This window comes from Pseudopodoces humilis, chromosome 1 (genome assembly GCF_049639895.1).
Source record: "Pseudopodoces humilis isolate 2021_Gansu_Grassland_sample_001 chromosome 1, ASM4963989v1, whole genome shotgun sequence".
NCBI classification, from domain to species: domain Eukaryota; kingdom Metazoa; phylum Chordata; class Aves; order Passeriformes; family Paridae; genus Pseudopodoces; species Pseudopodoces humilis.
The window spans coordinates 84,532,684-84,555,209 of record NC_142200.1 but is presented as its reverse complement, the minus strand read 5'-3'; the positions used below and the strand labels follow the sequence as shown (position 1 = coordinate 84,555,209).

At 35.3% G+C, this 22,526-nt stretch overlaps 1 protein-coding gene across 2 annotated transcripts in view; it reads right to left on the bottom strand.

The window, feature by feature from the left end:
- EXOC2 (exocyst complex component 2) overlaps positions 1-22,526 on the bottom strand; it is a 125,572-nt gene that overhangs the window by 51,708 nt on the left and 51,338 nt on the right. For both annotated transcript variants that reach the window (XM_005526452.3, XM_088063939.1), the window contains 5 exons: positions 20,470-20,588; positions 9,139-9,264; positions 5,905-6,029; positions 2,497-2,565; positions 2,075-2,232 (listed from right to left, as the gene is read on the bottom strand). In XM_005526452.3, coding sequence (XP_005526509.1) covers positions 2,075-2,232; positions 2,497-2,565; positions 5,905-6,029; positions 9,139-9,264; positions 20,470-20,588 — 597 coding nt within the window. The remainder of the gene's footprint in view (positions 1-2,074; positions 2,233-2,496; positions 2,566-5,904; positions 6,030-9,138; positions 9,265-20,469; positions 20,589-22,526) is intronic.

The following is a 22,526-nucleotide window of genomic DNA, read 5'->3' as shown; positions in this document are numbered from 1 at the left end:
CAGGAAACAGAATGCAAATCCTCATCTGTGAGAAATTTAAGTTACTTTAGACTGCACAGAAGTCCTATACTTTAGAGTTGATTCCATTGAGCACACAGCTGTCACATCCCTAAGACCTTTCTCTTATAATACATGTAATTTTTCTCTTATAATACATCCTAATGAATACAAACCTTTCGTACCTTTATAGAAACGGAAAAGTCTTGCCAGCAAAGGCTCAGTTGATTGCATAGTTGTAATTTATTCTCTGGAACCTATTCATACTGGGCAATGACAGGATGGGGTACAAGAGAAAGACTGTGCTACCACCTATTTGATACACACAAATATGTATGTGTGATATCAGCTGTGTGAGACACACAAGCTGAACGAATAAGACCACACAGATCTAACAGCAATTCCTTGTAATCTAATACTGTGAGTTTCTCTTAAATACAAGCAGAAAACGGTAAATCATTTGTGATTGACAAGATGAATGACAGAAAAGAGTAAAATTCTATCATATGCATCATAATAATTTTACTTAAGAACTGTGAAAATAAGGCTTAAGGTATTACATAACTTTGCAACAAATAAAGGTCTTAGGCAATGTGTAGACTCTTCTTGGGAACAGCCTACCTTCATCATTAGTGAGTCACAAGAATTTTGCCAGACTATCAAAGTGTGTGGGCTTGAAAATTAATGTACTTGCAGCACTTGCATAAACTTCTGACCTGGACATTGCTGATCAGTACCCTATGATGACATGTTCCATTCCTCTTCTCCAGATGCCTCTTTCCTTCTCTAGTTTTGATCACTTTTCAGTAAAGTCTAGTCCACTTTGCTCAAGTGTCATCACTAAGAAAACAAGGTGAGGAAAGGAGTAGGAGGGAAGAGAGTATTTCCCCAGCTCTCAGTTCATTACAAGGGTAGTGCCCAGAAAGAAAAAGAAGATTCTCTGAAAGAGAGCCTTCACATAGTTTGTAGCCTCAGCCTGGATCTTATCTCAGATGGCAGGAGCACAACTAATCTTTAGAGAGCTGTTGCTTACATATCCAGGTCAGTATTACAGAAGTGCAAGCATTTAAGCCTAGAATTTTATAATTTGAGTGAAACTCATGGCTTGCTTCTCATAAAAGGACAACACTGGTACACTTCATATCTTTTCATCAAGTCAGCGCCTTCTTAAATTGAAAGCATTCCATAAAATTCAGCCAGAATAACAAACTTCCATGGAAATATATTTCTGTGTGGTTAGAGTACAGATAATTTAAGTGACAACAGAGTGGAAGTGTTAAACAGACTTGACAACAGGTGTGTATCGCCCCAGCTGCACTAAGAACATCTTATACATGATTATACCCCTTTCTTTTCTTCAGCCGTGCTTTGCCTGTTACCTGCTTAGAAAACTTGAGATAAAAAGTACAGTATCATACTCAGGTATTACTCAAAAGGAGTAGTTACTTTTCAAAAGATAATGACAATTCTTGTAGGCCCCATAGAAAAATGCAAGCAAATTCTGTATATTAGTGAGTCATTTTGCAATCAGTGAAATGTACATTATTAATTTTATAAAAAAATATAAGCAGAATGACATTATAAGCAGGAGTATCACCTTCCATTAAACAACTTTAATATAAATTATGATCTAAGGTTAATTATGAACTAACAATAACTACAGTGAAAAGCATATTTTCACCCATTTTGGCAAAGATGGCAAGACATGTAGCAAATGCAGCAAATAACTGCTTTCTACCCTAAAGAATCAAATCGTGTTTCATTCACTGAGTGTCTATGCTCTATGCTGTGCCAGACAAGTATTTTGTTCAAACATTTTCATAAGTTGCTATGGGAACAAATGAATATATTATTATTATATAAGACTATACCATGAGACTTACATGTTAATACATGTTAATTACACTTGCACATAGAATCCTAAATCTGACATTAGGATTGCAAAAAAAATTGCTTTTTTTGAAAATGTTAACATTCTCAAAATTCAGCACATTTAATGCAATGAACAAAACATTTTCTCTTAGAGCACACATATTCCATGCATGGAATGATTTTATGGGACCAGAGATCCATTTACCTTACAGTCTGAATAACATGTGTTAGCCACTGGCCAGAAAGTTCAGATTTCATCTCCCAGCCACCATACTGTCTTAATTCTCCTTCTCTGAGGCTGAATGGAAGCAAGGCTCCACGAATAAGTTTTACCAGAGAGTGCATCACTTCCTGAATCATTTTCTGCATCAGAAAAAAGGGAAAGAAAAATCAAGGAAAAATCTCTACCAAAATGCTTAACCAGCCATGTACTTGCTACATACATCAGGTAGAAACGTTAGATTTACAGGTGGCTCCGTATGGTAGAGAAGAGAGGAGAAGGAGGTATGAGGGCACACAAATTATTTAAAAAATCTTATTTTTCAAGGTGATACTAAAGTATCTTGCCATGAAGGACAAATGAAAGAAATTAAGGTTCTCCCCACCACATCTCGCCCAACTACTTACCTTGAAATCATTTTGTCTTTGCCTAGCATTTTTCTTCGATCTTTCCATTTGGCCAGATTTTTCAGCAGTCTTGTGAAAATGAGAAAATTGAAAAGTGTAAGTGTCTTATAACCACTGTTAAAATAATTCTGAAAAAGGGGGTTTCAAAGTGAAGAAGTGAAAACTGGTGAGTTTATGATGTAATTATAAAAACTAACTCAGGGCATTTCACTAAGCAAATGCAATATATATATCTCAATAAACTCAACTTACTGTAGGTAAGTACCCTAATGTATAATTTTGAGGAAAAATGTGTGCTTAAGACTAAGTCAGAGACAAACGTAAGTGCAGCTCAAGCAGTACAAACTTCCTGAGGTTGAAATTTTCTCACTGCAGTGTTAGTGAGGCCTAAAACATTTCCATTTGTACATCAAGTTTATATAAAGAAACTGTATTTTTTTAGCTCAGGAGCTGACCAGAGAAAGACATCACTGTGAAGTGGGAGACAATTTTTGCAATGAAGGTAATTTGGACATGCATGATATGAGGGAAAGAGTTGCAAGGTTTTTGTTTGGTTTAGGAACAGTATTTGTTACAATGCTCTTCAAATAATTCAACTAATTGTAAAAGAGACTGCAAAATAAGCAGCATCTTTATTGTCACTTCTTTGAGAACAGAGGAACACTTTGCATGAGACAGTTACAGTTGAAGAAAAACATGATTTGACTAATAGTCTTCCTGTTTGTAGTTCTACCCTTCTGTGGAGAGTACTGAGATCTCAGTAGAATAAATTACATTGAAAAAGTTATTTCAAATCCTAGGTGAAGTGCAGATGTCAAGTTTTATACTTAGAAACTATCTCCTATTTTATGTTTGTACAGCAACATCTACTGGACAAGATGTGCAATAACATGACAGGAGTGTCCTCAAAGTCAATCAGTCAGTTTACTTCCAAATAATTAATTTGAAATTAATGAATGTTTTTCAAAATCCTTCTTTAGTTAAAGCATGTAAGATTTTTAAGACAAATAATTGTAAGTGATCAAAAATTAGAGAAAAATCGAACTGCTTAACAGTTTTGGAAAATACATAGCTATGAAACTCTTCTATGTTAAAGCTCTGAATTATACCATTTCAGTCAAGGAGAACAACCTTTAAATTATTACTGCATTTAATTCCCACTTCTCTTTTCTAAAGCATTAAAAAGAAAGTAAGTTATATTCCTTGAAACTTCAGATAGCAACTTTAAATTCAGACTGGTTTACAGCTGGATTAAACAGAGCAATTCATAGATCTGTGATATCATTTTTTTTAAAATTTTCAGTGGTTTTGTGAAGACCAATCTTAAACCTTTCCTGCACAGACAGACCAAAACTATCTTGTGGTAAGATCAACGGTTACTACTCACATTTGTGACTTCACCTCGAGTGATTCAAAGAACTCAACTTTTCAAACTGTTGAAATACCACATACATCTTAACTGACGATATTTTAAGGCATACAGCTAACCTTTCAGAACTAAAAAGTTCTGAAAAACTGCCAAAACCCTACAAACTGAACAACATAAAACACATCTTGAAATGCATATATGGAGATTCTCTTTCTACATTTTTTAAATGTCTTGAAGATTTAAATAAGCTAACTGAAATAACCCTGTATAGCATTTTTATAGGGTGCTTCTTAAAAAAAAATGTAGCAATCACCTTGTTCCTGAATAATGACAAATAGCAAGCAACATGGTAATAGAATTTTCTTCATGGACAATTAAAATATGTACTGTTTGTGACAGCAAAACACAAACTTTCAGTCTTGAATGCACTGTGATGAGAGATATTCTTAGGTGCTCTAGAAGTCTTCCAGCTTATGTCATCCCCTCCTCTCACTCATCCTCAATTGACTGTGGCATGCAGAACACACAGGAGGAATGGATTCCTTCCTATCTCCCCACAAATTTGTGGGGTTTCTGTAAGGACCAGAGGAGTGGAAGAAATCAAATGTATGGGGATTAATTTCTCAGAATAAGGCCCAAACATAGAAGAGCGTATGTTAACCTTATAGGCTAACAAGAAAACTACCTTTTCTTTTTTAAATACAATGAAACAATGTTTTGTTCGGGGAGGACAGGAGACCACTACATTTTCCACTTGCAGTTATTTTCATAAGCAAGATTTCTTAACCTTGTTTACAGTTCAGGTCCTTGTTTCTCTAGAAACTGCTTTCTATTTCATTGTAGACATTAAAAAAAATAACACAGTAACTTAACAGGTGAATTTGTAAAGTTTAATTTTCAACAGTACTGGTGTCAAAAAGAAAGGTTGTCATTTCCCTTATAAAATAAACTATTTTTGTGAAGGTCAACAGTACTAAGGTTTATTCTTGATTTTACTTCCTTTACTGAACATTATATGTACATGTCATATCTTTCTTTTGATTTTTATCATGCAATATGAGGATCACACATAGCAGCTATTTCACTGAAGCTATAATGCTCTGTACATTGTGTTCAACATGTAAAGGGCTATAGTACCTATCAGTACCATCATATGAAAACAGTATATTGATTTAAAAACAGTGGCAATAAATGGATAAATTAATTCTTTGGTTAAAGAAATGGAAAATAAGAACATAAACTTCCAAATGTTCTTTTTCAAAGGCTTTTGTTTTATCTACTAAAGCTGCGAAGAACAGTAGATAGATGTGATGACTTCAGAACTTAAACACAGCAGAACATAGTAGACTACAAATTAATTAATTTATCAAAAATTAATTTTGAGAGGTATCCTTTCAAAATCTGTTAAAGAGTGTGCATATAAAAACAGCATGTGTCATAAATCATTACTTTTGTTTTTCCCCTTCTTCTTGGATTATCAGGATTACATTTGCATGTTTTGAAAAAATCAGATCATCTGAGAAAGAAGGAGTAGTAGCACAGGTAGCTGCAAGCTGACTAACTTTGCAGACTAGACTCCCTACAATGTATCCATGAATTCTGCTCTGTGCCTTGGTTATTTCATAACTCTGGTCTTGAACGTAACCTCACTTCCAAATAATTCAAACTCAAGAAATGAGTACTCCTTTTCCAAAGAAAGGAAACAATATTTTTCTGCATTACTCTGCCTTTTACATATCTCTACTCTTCATGCAATGTGCTATTTCTTCAGATCACCAGTGAAGGGCTTGCTATGAGTAAGAGGAGAAAGTACACATTATTGATATTATTGAGTCCAGTAACTGGAACACAGCCACAGCCACACACACAATCCCCACTGCCAGAATTCAACGTAATTCCACTGTATACTTATATTCTTTTAAAAAGAAACATCTCTTACTAAAATAAGTCATTACTTCTACCAGTGAAATATAATATTTCAAATATAATTATTACAGACCCTTGTTACTTTTAAGTCCTTTATATAAAAGAATTCATACCTCACTGAATAAACTTCCATTCACGTAAGAAACCCAGAGCTTCCAGAAGTTGGGCAGCTGACTTACAACAAGTTTTGTCAACTTTTCAACAAATACAACTTGCTGAGGAGCTTTGTATCGCCAAGCTAAAAGGGGGAGAGGAGATGGAAAAAGCAACATTAACATTTTTAAAAATAACAAGAATGTACTTCTAGCTTGCTTTTGCACTGTATTACACAAATGACTATATAGCATATATAAAACCTTTTGGGTAAAATTAAAAAAAATTTAAAGCCCAGTCCATATATGTGTACACAATCTGTACACATAAAAGCTCTTTCTTCTCCTCTTGTATGCTTACAAGGTGCTAGCACTATGAGAGTATCTACAGAATAGTTCCCCTTGTGGGGTTATCTAAAGCAATCCACCTAAAATCCATTCAGACAGTCTTTTGTCTTCAGACCAGTCTAAAATGTAAGGTAATGTGAAATCAATCAAGACATTAGAAAAGTTTCATATGAAATCTCGGTAACAGATAACTTTATTCAGTTTCCTCTGCAATAGATGGAAGGGGGTAAAGAGAAAGCTGAACAGAGGCAGAAGTACTCATTAACACAGAAAATAAAGGAAACCTTGTGATATATTCTTCCATAACCATCTATGTTCTCTGTTGAAACCTTCATGATTACAGTGGCTTAACAAAACAGGGTATCAAGCACAAAAGTGGTAAGAGACCTGTATCTCACTTCAGGAACTACAGTCTGCTTTGGACAAAGAAATCATACATTTTTTGAAAAACCCCAAAACAAATAGCCAAAGCCCCCAAAACACTTTAGAATGACGTGTTTGTTGATGTTTGTTTTTTATGTATAAACTGAGGTCATGTACAAATGATAAATTAAAAATATACTATCAGCCTATGTAACACTGTGGAAATGCAGAAAAATGCATGAAGTATATTTTTATATCAACTTTGCTACAGAACGTTGCCTACACACAACAGGAATTCACCAGTTAGGAAAAATAGTTGCCTAATAGCACATTACATACTAGTAGGTTTCACCAGAGCCTCACTATTTTATTGTGTTGGTAGACAGTCTTGAATCTCATCAAAGTACAGCATGCCTTCAGCAGCTTCCATCTGTGGAGGTGTGAATCACATATTGCTCCATTTCTTTACTGTAGAATTGAACATCTGCCCTATCCGCTTCTTCTCATGGCCAAAAAGTTTAGGCATTTTGTAATTAGAATTTACCAATTAGAAATAGTATTTGAAATTAAAATCATATTAGAAATTGAAATATTTGGATATTTGAAATAAATTTGAAATAAAATATTTGAAATTAAAATCATAACGGAAGCCCAAAATTTGGAAAGAGGGTCTGACATAACTCAAGTGCAACTGTACTGAGAGTGATATAATCTGTTCAGGAGTCATGAGAACGTCAAAGCTCAACTAGGAAAGCTCCTAGTGTGGACACAGATAAGATACTTTCACCAGTGACTATGTCAGGAAGCTGTGTCAACAGAGCTATAGCAGTAGAGGCTCTGTAACTTCTACAAACCCCAATTTCTAACAAAATAATTCAGTTCCTTTGAGAAACCATTTAATCTTTGCCAAAAGCTCCAGCACCATTAATCAGGAATGTCTTTTGGTAACTGGAAACATACTGGCAAGATTTAATTAATCTATGAAACTCTTTTCCCATCGAGGAAGAATATTTCAGGCTTAGTACCAAGCCTTCAGACAGCAGATACCTCTTAGAATAAGCTACTGCACATCGTATCAAAGTTATGGACGTAAATTCAAGATATTTTTACTTTGTTGCTAGAGAAAGCTCCAATCTGTATTTTATTGCATTGATTCTATTATCTCAGCAATACCATTCTCAAGATGAAACTATAGCTATTGTCTATCGTTTACATATTATCATGAACATATGCTCAAGCAAGAACTGAATGTTATTTGAATGCTGCAGTTTTAAAATCTTAGTAATTTCTTTAACCAATATCTTGGACAATCATTGTCAAACATATTGGAGAAAAAAACCCCAAATGCGCCAAATCACAAAAAAGCCATTCCTTAAATTTACCACAAACTAAAAAGACCCACAAACAAACTGAAAACAGAACACATCACAGCACATTTGGAATAGCAGCTCTTGCACGGGTGTCCCAAACTGTAGGTTTGCTTTGTCTCTCCACTTAGAGAGGAACAAGGACGGCAGAGCTATCAGTGGTCATGTGCACCTAAGCACAAGGAACTCAACTCAGAGGCTACTCATTCTACCTCTAGGAAAATGGGATGGATTACTATAGTGCTCCAATTCTAGAGTTTTCCTTTGAATCTTGGTTTAAATTGGTGTCTACAAAATATGCAAAACTTGCTCAAAATTTACCTTTTTTAGTTTGTAAAATGTAACAGATCCATAACTAAGACTCTGAAAGGAAAATAACAACTGGAATTTTCAGCCATAAATGCAATTAAGTCCTTGCTCATGCAAACTAGATTTTGGGTGTTGCTTGCTACATTAAGCAAAAGAGTGGCATTCTTATTGTCAATGGATGGCATTCAAAAACAACCAGCAATTTAGTGTTTTGCTTTCTAACACCTGTTAATCACCTCCATGCAAGGCTTTGGGCTGAGAAATGACAAGGATAACAGTAAGACAGCTATTTCAGTAACGAATTATTTGTTCTGTGAAAAGCATGCTTTCTGTCTCCTGTGATGTCACCATTGCAAGATTCCTGAGAAGTTATTTGGACAAGGGTATTGAGGACACTTAAAACAGAGGCCTCAGCTGGTTGTGGACAGACAGACTGCTTGAGCTTAGTCAAACATTTTGTTTGCCTTTTTGGGTTTAAAGAATCAGAGAGCCAGATATGTGAAGTCACAGAAGGTGCAAATGCAAAGAGAACCATCTTAGCAAACACACACAAAAGATATAACATGCAAAGCATAGTAGGCAGTAGGTGGCTATTTTAAGAGAAAAGACCTGGTTTTGTAGAGAAAGAGACTTTCACTACTTGAGGAAGCAAATTTTGAACTTGAATTTTATGAACTGCTCTTTGCTTGCAGAAAACATGGAGGACTTCTTTAGTAAGCAACAGAGATGTGCAAGAAGAAAGAACTGTATTTTGTAACAATCCAAAACAAACACACAGAGTGTGGGTTTTCATTTGAGTTTTTTGACTACACCACACAGTGAACAGTGGAGGCTGCAGCTTTTTTTTTCAAATAGAACAGATGCCTACCATCATCACGGCCAGACTGAAAGCTGCTGCCCCTTTTCAATGAAGCAGTTTGACTGAGATGGCCGATTGGCGATGGACGCACATCACTGTCCAGGTCTAGCATGGGGCTGTGGAGCAATGCGGTGCCTGGGCAGACGGGAAAAAACCCAAAAGTTAGAATAATTTTGCACATCAGTTGACATGAAGCTGCATACTACATGTAGAATTCTAACTTAATTCAGTGACACAAATGTTATCTTACAAAAACATTCTTAATCTTGCTTTATTTAGACTCTTTGTTCATCTGTATCAATGGCATTCAATACCACCATTGACTCCTGTAGCAAAGCCAAAACCACAAGTACCATGGGGAAAATGCCATTCTTTGGTCTCTATCTTTCTGTTTATAATTAATGCCCTACAATTAGTTGCTTGAAAGCCATGGATAAATATGTATTCATGCCATTAATGACATTGCCCATGCTTTTTTGCTGGTGTATGTCCTAAATACACTTTTCAACAGCAAAAGTTTATTTTGTGTCTAGTTGAAGCAGTTAAGGGGCAGAGAGTTCAACTATTACTTAGCTGTTTTGCTTCTAAGGAGTTCAGGTAGAGAGAATCCATCCATCAGCAATCAGATGAACTAATGGCACGTTTCCTTTGTAAATGTCCTTATTTATACATAACTACAAACCCATAAAATATTTTCCAGTGTATCAAACAATTATTTTTTACTTTGAGTTCCTGTCCACATGTAGGTCACTATTCACAAATCTAAGTGAGGATCTAATCTGATGGAGATGGATACTTGGAGTCTAACATGCATTTTGAAAAACATGTAAGAAGAATAGGAGGACTACGATGATTTTTTTTTAATGTACTGCCAATAACTTTTTTAAAGTCTTAATTGCTGCTTTATGCATTCACCTTATAGAGACATTACTGAAAGTAGTTAAAAATTATTTCAGCATTGCTCAACTGAGCTGTAACAAATAAACTTAAATCAAAATTCCCAGAATTATAGAACAGCCCAGGTTGGAAAGGATCTCAGAAGACCATCTAGTCCAACTTTTCATGGGAAGGGGAGCCAGGATGAGATTATCTAGCACCCTGTCCAGTTCAGTGTTGAAAACCTCCAGTGATGGCAACTTTACAGCATCACCGGGGAGCTTACTTCAGTGATTGATTGTTCACAATTCAAAAAAATATTTTCTTATACTGAGATTAAACCTCCCTTGCTAATTCATGCTGAATTTTGTAGTGAGAATCCCAGCATTTGAGTTTATACTGTTGATCTTTTCCACTGATACATACATTCACTTAAAATAACAGGAAGGTCACAGAGGACGACCACCAGCTGTAACACTGAAATACTCAGATTCAGGAGTAACACAAAGCAAAAACTATTCGAAGCACATTTATTCTGGTGTCAGAGCAGCATGGCAGAAAAGATATACCTAATCCTTTTACTTCAACATCTGGGGCTTAAAGAGTAATATAAAGTGAAACTTATCACAAACTTCCAATAGGTGACAGTATTGGGTTTTAGTTCATTCTGAAAGAAGTTCTTTCCAATTCTTTAAAGGTTTTTAAAGACATTTCCTGTGGCCTTTCACTGAAGCATTATCATTACCAAAATAACTGTCAGTTCTTTCACTCATCATCTTACTGTTCATAGTATAAGACACATAAGTAAGTGGATCCAATTTGGTACATCACTCACAATTGTGATTGACACACTGTATTAACTGAGTCAGTGAACTCAGCCTTCCTATCATCAGGCTGTGCTACGATTCTGTTTGCTATTTAACTCTTACACCATTTATTAAACACAACTCATCTTTATGACAGCTTTAAAACCGATGAGTTTTCAGCAACATAGAATCTGCTGCTGTGATTTAAGTATATTATCCACTGTCATCACAAGATCTACAGTGAGTTTGAACAAGAATTTGTGGAAAGATTTTTCCTTTTGAAAGAAGTAAAAATGCACAATAGTGAGAAAGCAAAAAACTAAAGCTTTTAATCAGCATTCAGGAAAACAATCCAGCCCCCTTACAGAATGAAGTAAAAAAAAAAAAATTTAAAAAAATTCTTCTTCAGATTAAGAAAAGATTATATATATTCTTTATCTTACAGAAATTCTACACAGAATAAAAAGAAAATGGCAGAAGACCCTGAGAAAATGTGTCTCACATAGTTCCTGGGATTTCAGGAGCTTTTAAGTGATATTCAACACATTTGCATTTTATTTGGAAAAAAAAAAAAAAGTATGTCAAGAAGGCTAAGTCAAAATTGTCACAGGCATTGCTATTTAAAACATATTTTATTGAAAAAACACCAGCAAGAGTGTAGCAATGTTATTTTCACAAAAACCACAACAAAACAATCTCTCTGATCTCTCTGCATAGAATTTAAGTTCTCAGCTTTCAGACAGCGTGTTAATATAAGGAATGTCTTGTAAACAGATGGTCTCTAAAAATGACGGTGCCAATTAAACCTCGGAATTAAGAAAAACAGACACACTTACCCAAACACCTTAACATGAATAAGTTCAATTAAAACCACTTGCTCGAGGTAGCTGTACTGCTGCTGATGCACTAAGCTCACGCAGCCCGAACCGGTTTATATATTCACCAGTAACAGAAAACATGTAAAGAATACTCTCTTGTTCCACCAGAAAAACCACATCATCAGTTTGCTGGCGTACCAGGAAAAGAAAGTTTAACATGAACTAATTTCTTAATTGGTTGTCTAGCCTTACAAGCAAGTCTAACACAGCAGCAGGGAACTACAACAGCACATGTACCCTCAGGACTAATAAACATCTGGACTACATTAGCAAAGCTGATCCTGCTTTCACCCTACCAGAAGATAGCGCTTGAAGACTGCACACTAATGCATGAATCTTGTAAAAAAAGTGAGAGTTAACCTACAAACAATTTTTCTTCTATCCCAACTCATTCCCACTCTGGAGCCAGCAGCTTAAATTTAGCAGTGTAATGTAATACAATGAATTAATAGCAGTATGGACTGCAGACAATAATATTTATAAACCTAAATAAACTAACCAAATAATAATTTACTGCCCACTCAGTACTTGATTTGTGTACTATTTTTACATTCCCAGATCCTGAATGCAGGACAGCAACAATTTAAGGTTTTGAGAAATTAACTTTTTACTGTGCTATAGGTTTTAAGAAGGATAAAAAATGTGAAAAAATATTCCCAGTAGATCTTTACTTTTAAAAAATACACTGCATCTTTTAAGAAACAAAAGTATTTTTGTCCAAAATATAGCATCTACATGGAGCATTATCTGTCAGTGACTCCAGTACCAAGTGTATATTTAAACACAGGAAACATAGGAAAAATAAATGTACTACATTTTCTTCTTCTATCCAACAGTAATGACAAAACAAAAGTATGATTAACACCTTATTACATTTACAACTACATAATAATGAGAAGAGCAAATGCAAAGTTTGAAGGATCTCAATACTGCTTTAATTTTATTTCTTAAAGGATTTTAGTGGGTTTCAACTTTTTGGTCACAAATATTTTGAAGGTGTGCGTTCAGAGGCTCTGTGAAAAAAAAAATATTGCAGTGGTTTTGTTCACTCTTCTTCTGTTCTAGTGCAGTAAGATCTCACCAAAATAAGAATCTAAAGTACACAGTAAAAGCACAATTCTTTTTGATATTATTTCTCTAACTTTCTGTAAATCAAAAGCCACCTGTGCTGACCCCGAACTGCAGGTTTATCACACTACAGGGTACTTCTGTTCCCACAGTACCTATAGCTCACGTACAAACCTGGACCCCATTTCTTGGATTGTCAACTGCAAGTTCTTGGCAAGCAGTGTGTTACAACCTCCATTAAAAAGATAACTGATATGAAATTTGCCTAAAATAAATTCTTCCATGATATGCAAACCAGTCAATGATTTAAAATTTTAGACGCTGCTTTACCTTCATATTCCTAAACTATTGCCAAACTGAGTGTAAAAATTGTTCTGCAATATCCATTGATCCACAACTGCCTGGGTTTCTTCCCTGCTCTGAGGTCTGGCAGGCAGAGGTTTCTTGACAGGGTCACACATCTCTTGCCTCCCAGCCTAAGTCACTCTGCAATTCTGCCAGCCCGGTGCATCAATTACATGACTTCCAGTAAAGACTTTTACAAAAGCTACTCCTGATCAGGGGATTAGTATTGTGCCAGTACTGCCTGCAGTGACAAAGAAAATTGTTAACAAGCAACAGTCATTAACAATTGACCAACCTTTAATAAGTTAATTTTTCAGTGAGATTTCCCATGTTAAGTCAAAAGTCAGTCATTACACAGACTTGCTTAAATACAACATGTACATGTACACGCAACATATACATCATGTATATGAGCAAGATTAATTAAGAAACAAAAAACACCCTACAAGATGTGCAACCAGGTGAATACAGCTACTGTGTTTCTCACCCATTATGTATCTTACAGTGAATTTTCTCACAGGCTACAATAGCGAGGGAAGGCTGATCTATACCCTTCTGACTCTCTGAAGGGCGGCAGACTTCCTTACCAGCTTTAAACACCTTTGAACATTTTTTCCTGTGCACAGCGGGCCCTTGTCCTGTGCTACAGCCTGACCACCCACTGTTGCTTGTTGACCAAACACACAGTGCCTGGAGCCTGCACTGACACAACCAGGATAAGATTCCTTTCAAGGACACCGCATTGAGAGTTTCAATTTGTCTAGGCAAGAAATTAGGTGAGCAGGGGAAATTACTGAAAAATTAACCTGCTCAGCAGATGAATAACTCTGTTTTGTTCCTTTTCTTAAGTACTTTTTTTCTAACCTTACATTTTATAGTGATCAAGAAGAAAATTCCCTGTTTTTCTAGAAAAGAGATGAGTATGGAAGATTAAAATTGATAGAATTGGGGGATATTTAAAAATGAACGCTTTTTTAAGACTTGAGGCTAGTCTTCATTACTGTAAATGCATTTATCATGAAACTTTTTCAGTTTACTACAAAAAGGGTAACTAGGCTTATTCTAGTGGTAATCCAAGTATTTCACAGTCTAAGGACATACCTTATTGTCAGCCCTTCAGGCCCAAAAATTCTGAAACAAGAGCCAAGCATTCAAGTTTGGCACATAAATAACAATTATTTCATTTTACTAGCTCCAGCAGACATTAAGATCATCAGTACTATTGGAAAAACTCACTTTAACTTAATTGCCTGAAAAAGTACTAAAGACTGGAGCAGACACAAAGGTAAAATTCTGGCCAGTGAAGAATTTCAATCTATCTTCATTCACAATAGTCTTTGAAATTTTGAATTTAAGCTACCTGTGTTGCTTTTTAATCCAAATAGTTACTCTCTTTACAATTCTTTAATATTATTTAAAGAATTACATAAAATAAGAATGCCCCCTGAATTTCTGAACATGCTGGATTCTACTAAAATTTCTAAATTACAGCAAACTTACACATACAGGTAGCAAAAGAGGAAAATCAATCTGCTATTAATTTTTGTACTGATCAATTTTTATTCTCTGTCTCACCTTTTCTTCTTTTTTTTTTTATTAATAACCTATTAAGGGTTTGCTTGACATCTGCTGTCAAAAGGGTATTTCTGCTATGGACAGGGGATGTGGTTTAGACATGAAATGGCTCCCAGCTGCAAGAATTCTTCTTCCAGATGTACAGTAAGCAAAGGCAATGGAAGAAAACCAGCTGTTAGGATAACAAATTGAAAAGGCCCTTTTGACACAAGCCTTGCCGGCCTGTCTGATCTAACAAAGATGGATCATTCATTGCAAGGTGAATAGAATCTCAGTGTGGCACAGAAGAAAGAGCAACATGGTCTAAGCATCCATTTCTCTCTTTCACACCAAGTACAGCTGCTGTTACTCTGGCACAGAAAAACCCTGCAGAGTTTTTTACAATTTCTGGAGAGCTGTGCATCATACTCAGTGCTGCAAAAATCAGACCTTTTTTAGCAACAAAAACTGAAAAAATAATCATAATAATTAAAAGAAAAAAATCACGGTGACTGTACTATCATACTCTTATTTGGAGAGTGGCTCCACATTGGGAACTTTAACACGTTGTGTATTATATCATTTGCAAACCAAAGGGCAACAGAAAGATCACACTACAACCATGTCAGCTGTTTCCATTTACAGCTTTAGTTTCTAATCAGGTTAGCTATCAACAGGTAGCTTATTTGCAATAATATGACATAAAATCTCAAAGATTAGTGTCACAGATGAGTGATTTGAGTCACTCAAAGAACCACCATCAAAGGTACTGGCAAAACTGGTTTTAATGAGGATTTCAAGGAGTGAGACTTGACAAAGTTTGCATCAACCTGCTAAGAAACTAAGGCTTTCTCAGCCAGTTTGACAATAACTGGATGGGAGTCCCTACCCATTTTAGTTCAAAGGATCATGAAACCTACTAAGCCACTATTAAAGTCTAAGAAAACAACCACTGGCCACACAGAAAACAGTCTTAACCTCCACAGCTTCCATCCCTGATATTCACATTAAGAATCCTACTGCTTAACTCCTTTTGGCTATCTGCCCAGTGCCTCAGGAAAATTTTAAACTAAATCTCATTTATTTACATTTATTTTCATGTAATTTTATGTCATTATGTTCTCCATGTTTCCTGCACTCCAACAAATCTGGGAAGCATAAACCATAGTGAAAAACTATAATTATGCTTTAATAATAGAGGATTTGCCAAGTTTAGTTAAAATTTAAAAATATGTAAAATCTTAACTGAAGGAAACCACTTAGTATCCAGGTATCAGAGCTGAAAATTCCTAGATGTCTACAAATCATAAGATGAAAGGTCAAAAGCAGCAATTCAGGCTTTAGCCGATACAAGGCATAAAATACCAGCACAATTCAGTTTACCATTTAAGTATTTCTTACTAGAGAACTAATAAATACTTTTTTGGGTACGCATATGCTCTTCTATGGTAAGCTTTATATTCATGGCTTGAAAAAACACTCCTTTTCTATTTTCTTCTGTCTCATGTATCTCCTTTCTCTTCAACACATCTGCATACTAAATAACAGCAGCAATCTGGCTTTACCTACTTGAAGTCCTCCTAGTGGACAAAACAGTGGGATAAGACTAAATAGATAATACTAATTCATCTATGCTTCAGGAAAACTTCATAACCATAAAAAAAAGTTTCAAAAACAATAAAGGAGCACATCTGCCTATTCCATGAGTAAGGCAGATAGCATTTTAAGTTTTCTATTTAATGCAATAAATCCATGTATTTACAAGCACTACTACGTAAGCAGAGCTAGAGCTCCACCCAATTGCACATGGCTGCATCCACACCTACAGCTGCACCTCTAACAAAAGAATCTGATCATCAGAGAAGCAGGAAAAATACTTAATACAAGGACAGGAGCATGGGAGCTTTATGATTCAGGTATCCTATGCCTTTGGCAATGCTGTTTGCTCTCTTTGTGATGGCTCCTTATACTTCAGCACAGGAGAAATTCTGATCTGCTGTCTTAGCTGTACCTTCACTCACTCCTTAAAACATGTGGGCTTGGAGTCAAGCAGTTTCTTGTAATATGAACATCTCATACCTGCATTTTTTCTTGCCTCATAAATGAGGAAGGTCTGCTATAGCAAGAAATAGATAGGCCAAAGGCAATGATGGGTGAGTAACAACAGCCATACCTTAGCATATAATGAAATATTCATCTACACAGTGCAAGACTAATCAGCAAACCAACAGGGTTGTTTGGACTGAGGGGAAACACTACATCCATACACGTACAGAGTCATTCCTCAAGGGAAATAAAATGCTCCAAAATGCTGCTGTGAAGTACTTCACACATTACATCACCAGAATTGAGAGAATTCCCAGTCCTACTTGTACCCATTGAAATAAATGCAACCAGTTAACTAATGATCAGATTACTGCATCTATGGTGATCAATGTCTATTAAAATCAAAGGAAAGATTTAATTAAACAGTTTGCTGTTGGCAGTTGTCATCTTTTTAATTCACAATGCCAAATTATTTGACAAAGCTTAGCACAGCTGGATATGCCCTTACAGTTTTTGGAAATAATACTAACACAAATTTGATTAACTGGAAATAGACAGTATTGGAAAGACACAGGATTTCTGCTGACCCCTGAAATAAAATCTGAGAAAGAACTCCAAGATCATTAGAGTTATGTAAACTTGCCATGGTTCCTTTCTGGTTGCATCAGAGACTGCACCATGCTATGACCCCAGAGAGGATGTAGAAAACTAGACTTATTTTGTCAGTATTGGGGATTTTTCCTGACTGTTGTTACTATTGGCCTGGATAAGTCAAAACCTCTTAAAGACGATAGGAGATTATGCTATTTCTATACAAGAAAATGAAATTATTTCAGTTGTAATGACTAATGGCTCAGCATTCTAGATGTCTGGAGACAACTGGAACAATTTTGTCCCATATAATACCATGTAGACTTACACTAGTGACTAAATTTGGAATAAGTTCTCCTTAGAATTTGCTTAGGATTGTGTTTTAGCTTGTTTAACAAAAAACTGCAGTGTTAGCCTTCCCTTCCTGAATACATCATGGCCAGCAAATAAATTCTTTGAGAATATTTACAGTTTGACAATCATCTGCAAAAATCCTGTCCAGAATATCTAATGGTTTAAAAAACCCCAACCTTATCCAGGTAAGAAAAGTAGAGACTTTGTCTTATTCCAAACTTACTTAAAGTAGTAAAACTCATGTGTAATGACTAAGAGCACAGTTCTCCTTTCAAAACTAATAAAATAGCAGCAAAATGCTTTGGCACAAGCTCCACTGAAAGGTGAAAAATTTTGCAGAAATATAAAAATAGATACAATCTGCTACTGAGGTTTAAGTTTACTAGGCTGAAAAGTTTTGACTCTATCAGTCTGAAGCCACAGATTCAGTTGGCAAAATAACTAAGGTAAGAATAGCCAGAAATAGCTGGTATGCTCAAGGTGGGACTACAATTGCTGTCTGCTTGTTCCAGCATTCATAATATGAAGACTGCCATCTGCTAGAAACAGTGGAAACCTAGAAAAAATTTAATGTCCTTTTCATTAGAATACCAGTCTCATTATGACCCATTTCTTCCTCCAAACGCTCAATAAACAAAAAAGTAAATCTTTTTTTGAAGCATGTGTTACGTGGAAGACTTAAATGTTTGAAAATGTATTATTATTTTATCTTAAAAAGAGCCTATGAATTTATGAACATACAGGTAACATTTCTAACTTGTTTAAGTTGATTAAATCCCACCATCTTGTATAACCAAACTGAGCAAATCTCCACACTTTGTTTGAAAAGCATACAACTATTAAAATAGATGAAAATGCATGCCCTGCCTGCAATCACAACCAGCATTGTTCTACTTGGCAGTTAAAAGCAATCCTTCTGAGTTTTTTTTTCCTTCTCCCGACTGGCGTATGCCAAAATTAAAGATCTATGGAAAGTAAAAAACATGCATAGAAACTTTCCTTTGTCCTACTAGACACTAAGTGGGAAATTCAATCAGCTAGGATTGATTCTTGAGTATTTTAAAATCTGTACAAAAATCTATAATCAGTGGAACCACATAGAAGGCTGGAAGAAAACTATTGGAATTTGATAGCTGTTAGAGTTTCTTTCATACATGCACAAAATATTAACTATTGATACTTGCATTTGCTGGGCATTCAAGTTATTTAAATTCCCTCTTCCATGAGTCAAACAAAGCTATATCATAATGGCCCCTCTGACATTAAAGCTGAGGTAAGCAGTTTTGTTGCAAGAAAAAATACCAAACATGTTGAGATTTTTTCAGGACAAATCTAGGAATTTAGACATATTTTCCACTCACTCACTGGAGCCTGCATATCAATATTATATAGACTACTAAAACAAAAAGTCTCAAGCACTAAGTATTATCATGTCTCTATCTTTCTTCCTAAAAAGCTGGAAAATGGCCATACAAAATTTTGCAGGTGAGAGAAGAAGGAAGCTTAGAATTATTAACCACAGCTGTTTTCACAAGTGAGTTTTGCTCCTGATAACTTAATGTTGTGAGGCTGGTGGCGGTGCCTCATGATGGCTTTTGACAAAGAAAGAAGATGGGGGAGGTTTGGAAACATTCTGAATTTTAACCAAGATGCCAGGAAAACAGTCTGGCATTCCAGTTGGTTCCACAGCACTTCACACCGTGTAGTGGAACAATGATGGTCTGTGCATGCTTTTAAGCTAAAATTTACTGACCTTGCTGTCACAAGTGATGCACCCCATGAACTCCATACCTGATGTCACAATCTGTGCAACAGAGTTAAAGCCTCTGCAGAAAATTTACAGCACATTTCTATAGCATCTCCAACTCAGTAAAACTTTTGTGGTTTCTCAGAATAAAATACCTTATTTGGCTTGGGATATGCATGCACTAGCACTAAACATGGGAGTTACCTATAAGCCAAGGGACGTCAGATTCCAATATGCCTATTCATTTCAGAACTGGCAGCAAACTCTAAGACTTCTTGAGAAACAAGTCACTGCTTCCATTTCCTAATTTGAAAATCCAGTTTTTAGATTTTACTACTAGACATGTCAGGCCAACAGCCTTCCACCTGCTGGAAGGCTTTTTATGCGTAGGCTAATGTGATAGATGATAGCAATTTCCAGCTAAGTTTCTGCTAAGTTTCTGCAAGCAATACCTGCACTTTTCTTGCGGAGCATTTCCTTGATAATGTTGAGGAGCCACGTTGTCAAAGACAGAATGTAACTATGTTTTCATATTGGTCTTAATAACTTTGCCTAAACATCCCCTTTGCCCAGCTCACAGGTCTATACAGATTCAGTGTAATCTGAATTTTGAAACTGCACACCAAGAAAGGACTTCATAATATCATTCACTACATGTCAAGGAATTAAGCATTATTCCACTGTGCTCCAATGTCCCATATACTAACAGATTATCTTGTGAAAAAGAAATTTAACCAGCAGATTCAGAGAACAATCCAAACTTGGTATGACCTCAAAGAAATGTTTCAAGAGGACAGAAAACCATGGATAAATTATTGAAATTTAATGGTTTTCCCATGTAAAGAGCTTAAAAGTTATAAATTAAGCAAAAAGAAAACTCCAACTGCTGTTCTGTTTCTGTAACAGAATAAAGAAAAAAAAAAGTCAGTATGCAACTTTGTAAAAAGCTATCTAAATTTATGGGGAAGAATTAAATATCCTCTGTAAACTAGAATTAAATAAAAGGCAATGCCAAATTCCTAAATGTCAAATATACATATATACATATAAAAGTAAAATAAAAATGTATTCTTGCCTTTTTGTTCTTTAACATAGCTCTCCTTACAGTTGTGCATGAGCTGCAGAATCCATTGATGTTGAGCACCAATGCACTGCCAAGCTGGGTCCCCAGGTGCATGAAGATCAGAAAGATATCTGTAAAATCCAGTCCAAATATCACAGTTCTGACTTGACACACTAAAGGCCTCATTAAAACAGACCAAGCATGTACCAAGAAAAAAAATTTTCTTTTTTTACATAATATTAAAAATTGAAGAACCAGTATTAAGATACACTCACATCCACTGCAAACAGAAGTTTTGCATTCTCCCTTCTTAATTAGTGAGGTAAAATTCCACCAAAAGAACTTTATAGAAACAAAACCCTTCAATATCATATTAATATGTATTTCCAGTTGTGTCTCTAGTAAAATATGCAGGAAACCAAACTCTTTATCTGCAAGGTTGCAGTTTAGCTCTTCAAATTTGAATGGAACCAGTGATGGCATCTCAAGCACATAAAATATAGTATTTTTCTTCCCACTGTATATGATTGTATCATCATGTAATTTTAACAAGTAATTACAGAAGGAATTAGTTTCTGTCAGCTCATTAATTTTAGCACATGCATGCATAAACATATGTAAATCAAGCTTCTGGGCTGTCTTTGTGTTTGTTTGTTTTGGTCTGGTGTTTCTTTGTCCATGCACAGTCTGAAAAAAAAGAGGTGGAGAGATAACAAAAAGAATTGTGGCTTCTAATTTACAGAAGCAAAACATGGTCTGTGTTTAGGGAGAGAGGAATATTAGAAGCCAGCTGTTTGATTTTGAAGAGAACAAAAAAGGAATATAGTCTCATGTCTAGCATTCAAGACTGAATCTGACAACAGTACTTTCAAAAGAGTGTTTTCAAAAAGTGGTAGCTGCTCTAATGTTTAAGGCACTCTTATACTCTGCATTAATGAAACTCGGGACGGATTAAAAAAAGTCAAGATCCTTAAGGTGAACTATACTGATATATTATCCTAAGCAGTGCAGGGAATGTTCACTCCCTCACAAAAGCTGTTTTTCTACAATAATACCTAATGTTAATTAGGACTGGGTTGAATTCTGTCTTCTTTGTCAAATGTCTGCAGCACTTGAACAAAAAATAAACTGTCAAAGTAGGATTGGTTGGATGGATGAGAAAACTACACAACTAACCACTTTGACAGGGTGACATTTAGAAATTATGAGTTCAAGTACTTTTCAGTGTTATGGGGGACTTTAGTCTTTTCTTAGGCACAAAACTAAAAAAAAAAAATTACCGCTGCTCTTGAAATACATACATCTACTTGCCTGCTAAGTGCTATATTAAACTATTTCTGAACAGTATAAAATAATTAACGGTGTAAATACCCTAATACAATGAGAGAAAAATATGAATAGAAGCCTAATTATAAACGTATAAAATTATAATATTAAATATATATATTTATATATAAATATATAAATAATAGATAATACAATTATTATTAGATTAATATAAACATCTAAATAAGGAGAAAACTACAGTATTTTAGGTCTTGGTCAACCTTCAACTTCAGAGACATACAAAAAGATTGGATCAAGGAAAAAAAAACCCTCATAAAACCAGAAGGGTTTATGCAAACTATTTCATAATTTGGATTTTGTTAGTTTCATTTTTCCTGAAGTCCCCTGAAGAAAATTTACTTCTGATCTTGCCTTCAGAAAATTTACACTAATGTACCCATGTATACTTAGAGTAGTGAAACTAATGTAACAATTTTGTAGGCTGGGATTCTGTTGATTCATTAGAACTAAATTATTCCACATTCATCTACTCCCTGCTCCTCTTTATTATACTTCTACATGTGGAATATATTTGGTTACATTAACACAGTCTGCTTTAACATAGGCTGGGATATTTTTAAAGATTCAATAGTTCAAGGTAAGGGGCTAGGAAACAAAACACCTTAAAAACAACCAACCAAAACAACCAACCCCAAAAACTCAAGCAAGAAACAATAAAACACAGCCAACCAAAAAAAACAAACCCCACAAAAAAACTCCAAACAAATCCACAAAAAAAAACC